Genomic DNA, 13187 nt, shown 5'->3' with positions numbered 1-13187 from the left:
AATCAAGCAGTGAGAGAGAAATATATTGGGAGAAGAAAGGGAGAAATGGAATGGGGCAAATTATCTCTCATAAAAGAGGCAAGCAAAAGACTTTTTAGTGGAGGGAAAAAGAGGGGAGGTGAGAGAAAAACATGAAGTTTACTCTCATCACATTCCACTAAAGGAAGGAATAAAATGCACACTCATTTTGGTATGAAAACCTTTCCTACAATACAGGAAAGTGGGGGATAAGGGGATAAGCAGGGTGGGGGGGATGATGGAAGGGAGGGCATAGGGAGGAGGGAGCAATTTGAGGTCAACACTCATGGCGAGGGACAGGATCAAAAGAGAGAATAGAAGCAATGGGGGGCAGGATAGGATGGAGGGAAATATAGTTAGTCTTATACAACATGACTATTATGGAAGTCATTTGCAAAACTACACAGATATGGCCTACATTGAATTGCTTGCCTTCCAAAGGGAAGGGGGAGGGGGAGGGAGGGAGGAAGAGAAGTTGGAACTCAAAGTGTTAGGATCAACTGTCGAGTACTGTTCTTGCCACTAGGAAATAAGAAATACAGGTAAAGGGGTATAGAAAGTTATCTGGCCCTACAGGACAAAAGAGAAGATGGGGACAAGGGAAGGGAGGGATGATAGAAGAGAGGGCAGATTGGTGATAGGGGCAATTAGAATGCTTGGTGTTTTGGGGTGGGGGGAGGGGACAAAAGGGGAGAAAATTTGGAACCCAAAATTTTGTGAAAATGAATGTTAAAAGTTAAATAAAAAATAAATAAATAAATAAAAATGATAAATCTATGATCCTACAAAAAGCATCATTTGCTGTCAGCTCTTATAAATTCAGACAGAGTTCAGCAGCTTGAAAGAATAAGAAGGTGAAAGTTAGAAAAGAGATTCCAGTACTTCCACATGATAAACAGGACCTTATATCAAAGTGCTGGTGCTTGAGCCATATTTAAAAAGGAGAAAATGATCTTTTATCAGGTCACCAAACTGTGGTCAGCAGTCTATTTTGAGACTGACCTGTGGAGATAACAATGCCTTTTTCAACTGTAGGTAAAATTTTGTTTTATTTAAAAATGTAAAAAGCTTTGATGTCTTGTAGGCTGTACAAAACATGGCACTTGCTGGAGTTTGCCAACTCCACCCCTCTCACCCCTATTTTCAATGAAAGAAGGAAAAAGTCATTTTCTGACAGTTGATCAGAGATGTGGGAGGCAAAGGAATGGTGCCCACATGATGTAACAAACAAATGCAACCTATTTCTCGCCAGCATCTTAATGCTAGTTTCTTTGCTTAATGTGTTCTCCAGGAGCAACTGCTTGCATGTTTGTTTCTCCTATCCTAACTCTGATTATGGTAAATAGCTAAAGAGCAGAGGACATGTCAGTTTATATACATTTTGAAAAGCACAGTACAGTGTTATGACCATATGGATATTTTAATTTCTCTATGGTGATGAAAGCCAGTACAGGATGATAAATACAGGCTTGGGCCTAATCAGGAAGAACTTGTCTTGTCCTATCTCTAACTTATAATATGGGCGGGGGGGGGAGGGTGGCGCACGTGACAGACAGACAGACAGATGCTAAAGGAAACTCAATTTCAAATATCAAGCAACTCTAAAACTACAGTAACAGACAAATGGCTAATCTGTATAAGTGGAATACGTCTGAGAGAGAGGACAGGAGAAGAGAGGAGAGGGGAATAAGAGAAGAGGATGGAAAAGGAGGTGAGGGGAGGGGAGATGGAGGGCAGAGGACAAAGAGAGACAGACAGTCCTGGAGATATGCCCCATATGCTATTTTCAAAATGACATCTTAGCGTGATCCACACAGGATCTACTTGATGATTCCAAAGGAATTTTTAACAATGGAATGCTAAGACCAAAAGAGGGTGAAGAAAGAGGAATGAGGGGAGAATCTTAGGTTTAGAAAAACAAAAAACACTGAAAAGCTTATTTAAATGGGAACTCTCAAAGGGCCACTATTAAGATTATAAATATTATTTTTAAAAGCCACTTAGACTCCTTTTTCCCATCTTCCTGCCCCCTACCTCTGTGTCACACACACACACACACACACACACACACACACACACACACACACACACACACACAGAATCTGTCTCACCCAACTCCTACCCTGGGGCAAAAAAAGATACCCAGAACCCAACTCAAGAATACTATGAAGCATGGTTTACACTTCTTGGTAGAAATGTGATGGCCTAGAGGTGAAGAATGAGACATACATTTTCAGACACTTTCAATGTGTGAATGTTTTGCTTAACTATATCTATTTGTAACAAATGAGAAGAGACTTAGGTAGTGATAGTAAAGGGGAAAAAGAAAAAATTATTGAAACATTGAGAAGAAAGAAGAAGGAAATTCCAAAGGGGACACAAGCAAGTAGGGTAACATTGGTACTATGATGTGAAGTTTAATATATACTTTTTTAAAAACACGTAATAGGGATTCATAATTTTATGCAGAATTCCTTTTTCTGTCCTATGTATAAGGGAATATTCATGTTGGGTGATATTCATTAAGCTTTAAGGTTTTTTTACTTTCAAAAAGAGTCACCAAAAAAAATTTTTTTAATTTTACATACAAACTGCAAGTCAAAACAAGGTTTAAAAAAAATTGGGATATCAGGTAACTTCATAAACTCGTGAGAGAGATAAAACTGTCAGTCTCCTCTGTTTAGTTTATGGCACTACCTCAACAAAATATGAGATGACTAGACAGCATAGTGTAGAGAATGCTAGACTTAAGAGTCAGGAAGATCTGAGTTCAAAACCAGCCTTAGTTATTTTTTACCTGTGTGGCCTTTGGCAAGTCACTTAATCTTTCTCAGTCTCAGTTTCCTCATCTGTAAAATATTAGTAATAATAGCATCTGCTTCACAGGGTAGTTGTGAGGATCAAATGAGACAACATATATAAAGAGTTTATTGCAAATTAAAACAACCATGAGATATCCTTTTACACCTATCAGATTGGCTAGAATGACAGGAGGGGAAAGTGATCACTACTAGAGGGGATGTTGAAAAACTCGACAGAATTCACTTTTGGTGGAACTGTGAACTAATCCAACCATTTGGGAGAGCAACTTGGAATTATGCCCAAAGACTTATAAAACTGCCTTTGACCCAGTAATACCATTATTAAGTCTGTTTCCCAAGATGATTAGGGAAAGAAGAAAAAAACCTATATGTTTTAAATATTATAGCAGTTCTCTTGGAGGTGGCAAAGAACTGGAAATTGTGAGGATGCCCATCAACTGAGGAATGGCTGAATAAGTAGTGGTACATGAATGCAACAGAATATTATTGTGCTTTAAAAAATACTGAGCAGGCAAATTTCAGAAAAACCTGGAAATACACATCAACTTTTGAACACTGAAGTGAACAGAACCAGGAGAACAGTGTACACAGTAACAGCAATGTGGTGTGATGACCAATTATGACAGACTTAACTCTTCTCAGCAATACAATGATCCAAGACAATTCTAAAAGACACATGCTATCCACATCCAGAGAAAGAACTATGGAATCTGAATGCAGATTGAAGCACACTATTTTCTCTCTTTTTTCATTCTCATGGTTTTTTTCCCCTTTTGTTCTGATTCTTCTTTCACAACATGGCTAAGTGGGAAAATGTTTAATATGATTGTACATGTATAGCCTATGTCAGATTGTTTGCTATCTTGTGGAGAGGGGAAGTGAGGGGGAAAACTGGAACTCAAAATCTTATAAAAGTGAATGTTGAAACCTATTTTTCATGTAATAGGAAAAAAATACTATTATGGGAGAGTTAAAAATTAAAAAAAGAAATTTAAAAAATGATGAATTAAATGGCCTCAGAAAAACAAGGAAAGACTTTCATGAAATAGTGAATGAGATGAGCAGAGCCAAGACAATATTGTATAAAGGAACCGCAATACTGTTTTAAGAACAACTTTGAGCAAAAAGTCAGTTTGACTACTATAAATACACAAATTAACTACAAAGAACCTATGAAGAGAGATGCTATCTGTGTCCAGAGAAAGAATTGATAAACAGAAGTATATATAGTATGATTTTACATATTTATATCTAATAGTAGCCATCTCTAAGGCAAAGAGGAGGTGAAAGTAAAGGGGGAAGTTACATGATAACTTTATTATATAGTTACAAGGAAAAGCAAGTTATGCATAATAGATTTGCAGTTTCATGGTCAACCCTCTTTTCTTTCTACTCTATGTTGCTCTTGAGGAAATGCTTGTTTTACTTCTTAAGTTTAGAATTTTTAAAAAAGATTAAAAAATGATAATGGTCCCCCAAAAAGCTTACCTATCACTAGAATTATGAATTTAAAGTTGTAAAGTTGTAAAAGTTGTAAAGACCATCTAGTCCAACCCTTTTGTTTTACAGACAAGTAAACTGAGGTCCTGGAAGTTGTGACTTGCCCAAGATTAACACAGGTAAAAAGTAGTAGTGCCTGAACTTGAATCTAACTCTCACACTTAGATCCTTCTTAGTGTACCCCAAGTAAAATGGATTTAAAGTATAATAATAACTTGGATTAGAACTTAAATACTAACAATTAAAAAATGTTAACTATTTGAAAAGGAAATTGAAGAAGATCTGATCTCTGGAAGACTTTTAAATATAAGACAAATTATTACCTGGCTTGAAATTGTCAAAGTATGATCATGCAGAAGTCAGGAATATGAATTAAATGACCCTAAATATCCTTTCTGAAGGTGTTATTGGTGTACAAATTAAACATTAATATTTATAATGCATAAAGTAAGACTTTGGAGGAAAGACAAAAGCCAGAATCAATGATTTCATTACCAAAGATCCAAACCAAGTGATAATTTAACTTCTACAAGCTGTCTTTTGTTCATTTTTCTCCCAGCTAATCCTGTTTGATTATATGTACAGGAGTGCTGATTTTGAAATGGTTAAACTGTTTACTAAAGAGATTTTAAACAAGACTCAGAAATACCCTTCCTTTTCCTAAAAGTATGACTCTTCTTACCAAAAATACCTGTAATAACACAGAATGGATTCTTTGAAGTGAATATATGTAAATATACCATATACACTGAGAAGTTGAAACAAATTTCTTGTTCTATACCAAGGGAGAAAGGAAATAGAGTTTGCATCTAGGGTTTCTTGGAATGGTTCCAAAAGAGAAGAATGGTGAGGTGACCTTGTCCTTGAGCACAAAAATACAGCACATTGCATGGTTTCAGGATTCCTTTTTTGCCAGTAAACTGGAAATCTTGCCCCAAGAGATTGGTTTATCTACGTAGGAAATGTCTATCCACAGACTGCTAGCTTCCTATTAGGCACAATAAAGCTTAGGTAAAGAAAAAGTCATGGAGCCATGGCAAAAGGGACAAAATCCAAAAGACTATACCTTATCACTTACAGCTCCAACCTAATTTTAGGTCAGGAAAAAAACATACTGGGTATGTGTGCCCACACACACACACACACACACACACACACACACACCCTTAACTTGTAATGATGCACTAGACGCTGTGTTAAATCACCAAAGTGAAAAAAAAATTTTTTCTTACTAAAATTGAATTCTGCTGATTACAGAGCAGAAATGGGAGGGGGAAAAAAAGAAGGGTCATAAATCAGGAAGACACAAGTTCAGATTTGGGTGTGTCCAAGTCATTTACGCTCTGTCTGCTTTAGGTTTCTCAGTGTAAAATGAGGAGTACGACAGTACCTACCCTACATGATTGCTCTGAAGATCATAAAAGATAATTAAGTGCTTCACACAATGACTGGCACATAGTAGGCACTATGTTCCTTTCTATTCCTTTCACTTCAAAAGATTTTCAAACCTCTATCCCTTCATTTTTCAAGCATTTTAAGCTTTAAAACATTAGTTCTTCCACTTCACTGACCACAATTACGTATTTCAACAACTTTACTGGCCTACCATTTTCTAATAAAAACCCATCACTCCAAAAGGTTGAGCTCTTTCCTAGAACATTCCATGTTGATTCCTGCATCTCTATTATGGCTCACACTCTTCTTTTGGTCTGGATGGTCCTCCCCATTCTCTAGTCATATGAATCACCACTAGGAAGAATCATGGAATCATGACTAAAAGTCAGAAAAGCCCATAAAAGTCATCTCAGTCAAACTCATCATTTCATGTATGAGGAAACTGAAAGTCAGCGTTGTGAACCAAGTGGCTAAGTCAAGATTTTAACCCAGGTCCTTCTGGCTCATAACTGTACCATACTGCCTTAAGTATTTATAGTGGATTTACTATGTTTTTAGCATGATCTAAGGTGGTAGAAAGGAATATGAAATAAGATACTCTTATTATAGTATATACTTATTATAGTATATATATGTATACACACACACACATATACTTATTATAGTAGTGGAAAAGACAAGAATACATGTGCTCCAATTAAAGGACATGTACATACTAAGATATGTGACACAATAGAAATTCAGAGAAAGGAGAAGGCTTCATATGGAAAGGAAGAGAAAACAAATACTTCATAAGTAAGTAAAATCTGGAACTGAATAATGAAGGATGGGTAAGATTTAAATAGAGAAACAAAGAATTAAATGGTATTTTGGGTTTTGGATGAGGGGACAGATAATGGAGTTTTAAGTAAGACAGGAAAGAATAATGAATATGGAGACAGATGCCCTGAGTTTGTGACCTTGGCCAACCTCTCCAGGCCTCTTTCTTCACCTGAAAAATAAAGAGATAGGACTAGATGATTTTAGAGATAGAAGGAAAGGACTAGATCATGGAGGTGAGAAACTAGTCAAAGGAGTTTAGATTGGATGTGATAGTTGCAAGGCAATGAAGTGAAATAATGAAAATATTTTAGGGTCCTAAGTGTAGCAAAACGCAGGATCTTCTGGAGATTCAATTGCCAACTGAATAACCAAACCAAGTAAGAGACTACTGAAATAAATGAAGTATGGAATTATCAGTCTTCCTAGGGTAGAAGCAATAGAAATGAAAAGATAGAATCCAAAGAATATTTTAAAGGAAGAAACAACAAGATTTCGTACCAGTTTCTTTTACATGGCAGATGAAACAGAAGAGCGTCAAAGTTTTTTTGGCATATCTGAGCTTAGGAGACTAGAAGAGTAATGCTACCCGTAACAGTAATGGGGAGGGGTCTGGAGGAGGGGAGAAAGGTAAGCTTTAGATGAACTGGATGTATTTTATCTATCCTTTCAGGTCCAACTTAAATGTTTCCACCTTTATTAACCAATAACCATCTACTAAGAACCTATTTGTATCAGGTACAATGCTAGGAAGATACAAATACAAAAGAATGAAACAATCCAAGAACTTCCTTTAATCCTCCCTGGCAGGCACAGTCCTTACTTTTTTTTAACCTTTCTAATACAGATATTTGCGAATGATTTTGTTATAGTTTCTAGGTATATAGATTATTCCCATCCTAGACTTTAAGCTCCAGAATAGCTGGAGTCTTATTTGAACTTTGCACCTAGCTAGCAGAATGTCATGAATATGGTAGGCCTTCAATAAATGCTTCATGAATTGAATTCATGATGGACTATCAGAGGGAATATTTTCTCTGGGCATCTAGAAATATACAACTATATGAATCTCAGATACAGAGGTTTAGATTTGGGAAGCATCTGTTGAAAGTTATGAGAGATAAGCTTACCAAATTACTATAAAGTGAGATCAGCAAAAGGCTGAGGACTTGAAACAGATCTACAATTAGGGAGTGAGGGTGGTGAATGTGAGCGAAGGAGGAGAGAGAATGAGCAATTCCAGAGATAAGAGAAACAAGAATGTTTCTGGTCATGGAAACCAAAGTAGAAAAAGTCTTAAGTATTAAGTGGTCACCAGGGTTACATGCCAAGGAAGGGGAAACCTAAGATAAGGCTATTGAATTTGGCAAGGAGACCACTGGTAGCCATAGTGAGAGAAGTTTCAGGATAGTAAAGGAAATAGAAGTCATTACAGAAGACTAAGGCTGGAAGGCGAAGACGGAAAGACACGAAAGTGGATGCAAAACAAACAGACCACACATTCAGGCAGGGAAAAGAGATTATTATACTATACTGAAAAAGGGTAAAGCCAAGGTAGTTCGCATGCTTTAAAGCTGGCTGTGGCATGAGCATGAAAGTTAAGAAACCTAGCTGTCTCTCCATCAGAATTAAGTTACTTGAACACTGGGATGTCTCCCCCTACTCCTTTTTATTTTTTTAACCTTTCTTTCTATTCCTGGCACTCAACACAGGGCCCTTCATGTATTTCAGAGTCTGTTAAGTCTTTTCTGATCTGAATACCTAGCAGATAGGCCTGGCATACAGCAGGCACTTAATAAATGCTTTTCCATTCATTCTTTTGTTAATTCATATATAAAACCACTCAAATGTAACTCTGAGGGTGCCCTACCATTTTATGTGTGAGGGATGGCAATGCTGACATGCTCTTAGACTGACAGGGCTAAAAATGTCAAACAGGAGACGTTAAAGGTTGCTAACTCAAACAGAACTTTTTATTTTGAGAGGTCATACTCTAGAAGTTGACACTAGCTGGAAGAAATAGCTAACACCCTGATGATAAAAGTTCACAGTGTTAATTAACCAGATTATTTCTTGTTTTAATTGAATCAGATCTTGCCAAGTGAGCAAGTTATTCTCTGCATTTAAACATGTTATCTTCTAAGGCACATATCCATAAGACAGCTGGTGACCATTTTGTATATGTGAGACAGTACACTAGATGAGTGGGATATATGAATAAAGGAGTTTTTAGAAATACAATACTTACAAGTAAAAGAGACTTTCAGGTGGCAGAATTAACAAATTACCTTAGTAACAGGGGCACACATTGCAGAACTATACCAACATCATAATTTTTAAAAATTATTACTTGTTGCTCAAAAAACACTTCATGTACACATATTTTAAAAGTGCCTCCATCCAAGTGAAATACATGACATTCCCATAAGAAAAGTTTGTAATTAACTTATGTAACATTTTCCATAAACATTAGGAAAAGGTAAAACAAGGCATAATTAGAGATCATAAGATAGTGGATATTAAACAGCTTGGAAGCCAAAAGATCAGGATTCAAGTTCAACTTCAGATGCACACTATGACCCTTGGGAAAGTCACTTGACTTCTCCATATTCTAGCTAATTCTACATTCTAATCCCTATTCCTATTGGTAGGGCTTTCTATTCAATTTAAATTTTTTCTGTTGTGAAAAATGACAAACTGTGGATGACCAAGTGGAAAACTCACAAAACTGACAGAAGGACTCAAATTCATTTCTGAAAGCTATCAACTGTGACATCATTTACCAGTTCAGAAATCAACCTTTAAGTCACACCCCTGAAAGATACAAATTGTAAAACATAGTTATTCCTTCCACATAGTGACTTTCTCCATCATGATTTCAATATACTGCAATTGGCATAAGAACGGGAATTTTGGAGGAATTTTGTGGAAGTTACAGACAACATGCAAAGCCCAGAAGACGACACAGAGCCTGTGACCAAATAAACCAAATTTTACAATATGTACTATAAACACCCATAAAAGAAAAAAAATGAGACTTCTTTTGTAGAATTTTCCAGATCACTGAGGTGCTGCACCCTCATAACCCCAGTGATATGGAAGGGTTAACTATATTACATTTGAGAGAACAAGATTAAGATCAAAATAGATTTGGACTAGACCTGTGCTGTGCTTTCATTGTTTTGGAGAGCTTCTGATGAAGAATCTCTCTCTGTCAATGCAGATCAACCAATATTGTCTGCAACTTAAAATTTTTGAGAGTTGCCCAGGGCACTGATCTTTGAAGTGCTTGCTCACGGTCACAAAGCCATTTTATGCTAGAGATACAACTTGAACTCATGCCTTTCTGATTTTTAAAACAGCTCTCTCTCCTCTATGTCATGTGCTGCCTTCTTTCTCTACATATGCCTAGAATTCTGCAAACTGTTAATTCTTGCTTTTACAGCATATCAATTAAAATACTCTACACTGTGAGCAAAGAAGGTAAGGCAACATAAGAGGGGCAGCAGTGCTCGTTTTTAAAAGTTAATAAGGAAGTTGGCAAAGAACTTACCAAGCTCACAAATACCCCTCTACCACCTTATACCTTGTTCTGTTAGCACAAGTCTAAAAGGGGAGACACTTAATTTGATATATAAAATATTTCCTTGAAGTTTTCTTCTGTGCACCTCCATACCTATGGCACTACTTTAAAATGCCTATATCAACCAAGCCCTAAATTAAAAAAAAAAAAAAAAAAAAAAGCAAATGGCTATTAACAAATGTTTAGAAAGTGACATCTCTATTACCAATGGCATATAGAGGTATCTGTAGTAATATTTTATAAAGCTTTTGACTTAATGCATTTAACTATTAAAGTACTCTAAAAATTCTATCAAAGTACCAAACTGAATGAAATTGGTATTCATTTATTTTGTACATACACAACAACATAGTTTAAAATATGGAGATTTAACATGCACTTGACATTAAAAAACAGCTGTTAAGTGTTTGTATTTTTACTTTTATCATCTCCTTAGAACCTTTCCTTCTTTCCTCCCCCCACACATAATATCGTTTCAATAAAACAGAAATTAAATCATTTTTCTTTCCAAAGAAGTAACTGTGAAGAGGAAAAAAATACGCCATCAGTTAAACTGTGTTTTTATGATTTACCTCATACTAATATTGTTAGTTATTGACACCTGATAAAGATTAAGACTGAAAAGGATCCCTGTCATTTGACTAAAACTCTATGCTTTTAGTCTTTTGTTCAATTAATTCCCCAAGTCTTAGCTCCATATTTAGGAACTTTTTACTTTAAGAAAAGTTTCTTAATATTGTATATCCTCCCCTACCTCCATATGTAAAATATAGTTCATGCGCTGAATTGACATCCATATTCTTTTGAGGGAAGAGTTTTTTAAGCCTTTCAATACCATAAGAATGTGAACTACAACTATAATTACACTAAAATGCTACAGCTTAAGGATAAATGAATTTCAAGAATAATCAGACACTAGCACCTAAAATGCTTAGAAGCAATTTCAATGTACTTAAAATTGTGATGTAAATCAGGCAAATTGGGGAAGGTGTAATGAACTTTCAACAAGCTTTTTATACAAGTAGCAAAAGGAAGCTGTGTTCAAGTAGCTTCAAGTTTGACACCTGAGGCCAAGACTTGGTGTTAGGCTTATAAATGTGTTTCTCACAAACAACACTAGCTGCCTCCTGGGATTACAGTATGACAGAGGTGTAGCTGACTCATGGGATCAATTAGAAAGCACCAGTACTTCTGGCATTTTTTCCCCTAGTATTTCCCCCCTGCACACACTTTTAATGTATATTAAATCATCATATGTATCTCATTAATATATATATACATATATATTGCCAAATTAATAGCCAAAGTTCCTTCACTCTAAGTTACATCCACACCATGAAAGCCTATTCTCAGCAACACATCTCATGGCATGTCACTCTTAGTTATAGACTCTAAAACATTTTTTAAAACTGTAATCCTTCAAGTTAAATCAACTGTCATCTTCCTCATTTGTGATTAGAATAATTATCCTATGCTTTCCAATAAAAATTTTTTAAATAAAGGTCTTAATTAAAATAAGCATAAAAACTTAATAATCATAATAAAGAAAAAACTGGACAAACAAGTCAGACCAACTTCCCCTTCCCACTAAAGCACCATTAAGCCCTCCAAAATTCTTTCCCCAGAAGAGAAGGAGCAACAACTTCCATTTAAAAGCAGTTTACTATGAAATCCTACCGATAGCACAAGCAGCATTTTGCAATACTTACTGAATGTTTCTCCTGCTGGCCCATAACTCCATGGTTAGCTGGGACTGCTAGTGGTTTCATAATGAAGAAACATATGCTGAACTGAATTTACACATCATGTACCAATCTCTCATGGATGGCAAGTCATCCTCTACAGCATTAAATTAAAAAGGAAAAAAAATAGGAGAGGGAAACCAAGCTGCAGTATAAAGTGTCACTATTGGTGAGCTTAAAAAAATCCTCACACTTGTAGTACCGAAAAGCCATCCAAACCATGGTGTTCGTCTCCATTTTTATAACCCTGAAACTCTAAGCATCTTAGGTTGTCACAAGCCTGGTGAAACCTGACATATCTAACAATCTTCCACGAAAACAAGACCATTTTTGAGACTGAGAAAGAAGAGGAAAAAGAAAAGGAAGGAAAAAAAAGCTAAAATGGCTGACTGCACACAGTCTCCCTCTTTAAAAAGGCTTAATACAGTATTATATTAGTCAGGATGGTGTAGGAACCAGCCTCTAGCATTCAGTCAAGCATTGTTAATACTCTTGTTTCATTTGCAATCACACACCGACCCCCTCCAACCAAGAAGAAGAGGGAAAGGAGGTGGAAGAGAGAGAGAGAGAGAGAGAGAGAGAGAGAGAGAGAGAGAGAGAGAGAGAAATCAGGGCAGAGCGTGTGAACAGGGACCGACCTCCTCCCTGGCTGCTAATGATGCTGACAGTGGTGACCAGTGATCTCTGTTCCACTCAACTAACCAAGTTTGCACAATTAATCTTAGCAGTATGACATTGATGGACATTTAATTTAATGATGGCTGTCCCTCACTCTCAATGCAAGCACGTCTACTACCAAGAGAGTCACTAACAGAAACACGACACATGCACACACAAAATCTCGAGAATCATGAGTCTGGATGCAATACACCGATATAATTACATTATTGTGCTTACTTTGGAGGACCATGGCTGCAGGCAGTTGGCATAGCAACGCACAAGGAAAGCCATTTCCTGGGTAGAGAGAAAGCTTCCTTTTCTAAATAAAAAAATTCCTCTTAGGAAACAAACGGCATTGCTGCTTCCTGCAGAAAGCAAGACACTGTAGTCTCTCTCTTAACCTGCACAGGCTCACACTCAATGCAGTTCTAGTGATGTAAGTGGATTTCTCTCTCACCCTCCCTCTCCCTATATACCCTGAAATATTCAGCTCAAATGGTAGACATTCCTTGAGGCTCGCCCACCCAGCCACCGCCCCCCACCCACCCACCCAACATGCACACTTAACCATTTCACTCATTAAGGTAGAGATGGACAATTTAGATAAAGTAACAAGCTCTTGCCTGAATTATATCAGCTTCTGGAGGT

The 13187-nt window shown here is 36.6% G+C and overlaps 1 protein-coding gene across 11 annotated transcripts in view; it reads right to left on the bottom strand.

The window, feature by feature from the left end:
• RAPGEF2 (Rap guanine nucleotide exchange factor 2) overlaps nt 1-13187 on the bottom strand; it is a 336200-nt gene that overhangs the window by 107003 nt on the left and 216010 nt on the right. For 3 of the 11 annotated variants that reach the window (XM_072621391.1, XM_072621392.1, XM_072621393.1), the window contains exon 1: nt 11847-12744. The exons of 7 other annotated variants lie outside the window; for them this stretch is intronic. In XM_072621391.1, coding sequence (XP_072477492.1) covers nt 11847-11906 — 60 coding nt within the window. In that variant the 5' untranslated portion in view covers nt 11907-12744. Of the gene's footprint in view, nt 1-11846; nt 12745-12776; nt 12920-13187 lie in introns of those variants that run through there. One more of the 11 variants, XM_072621394.1, reaches the window with a different exon arrangement.

This window comes from Notamacropus eugenii, chromosome 6 (assembly GCF_028372415.1).
Source record: "Notamacropus eugenii isolate mMacEug1 chromosome 6, mMacEug1.pri_v2, whole genome shotgun sequence".
Lineage (NCBI taxonomy): Eukaryota > Metazoa > Chordata > Mammalia > Diprotodontia > Macropodidae > Notamacropus > Notamacropus eugenii.
Note: the sequence above shows the minus strand (reverse complement) of the source record. Positions and strands in the feature narration are given on the sequence as shown.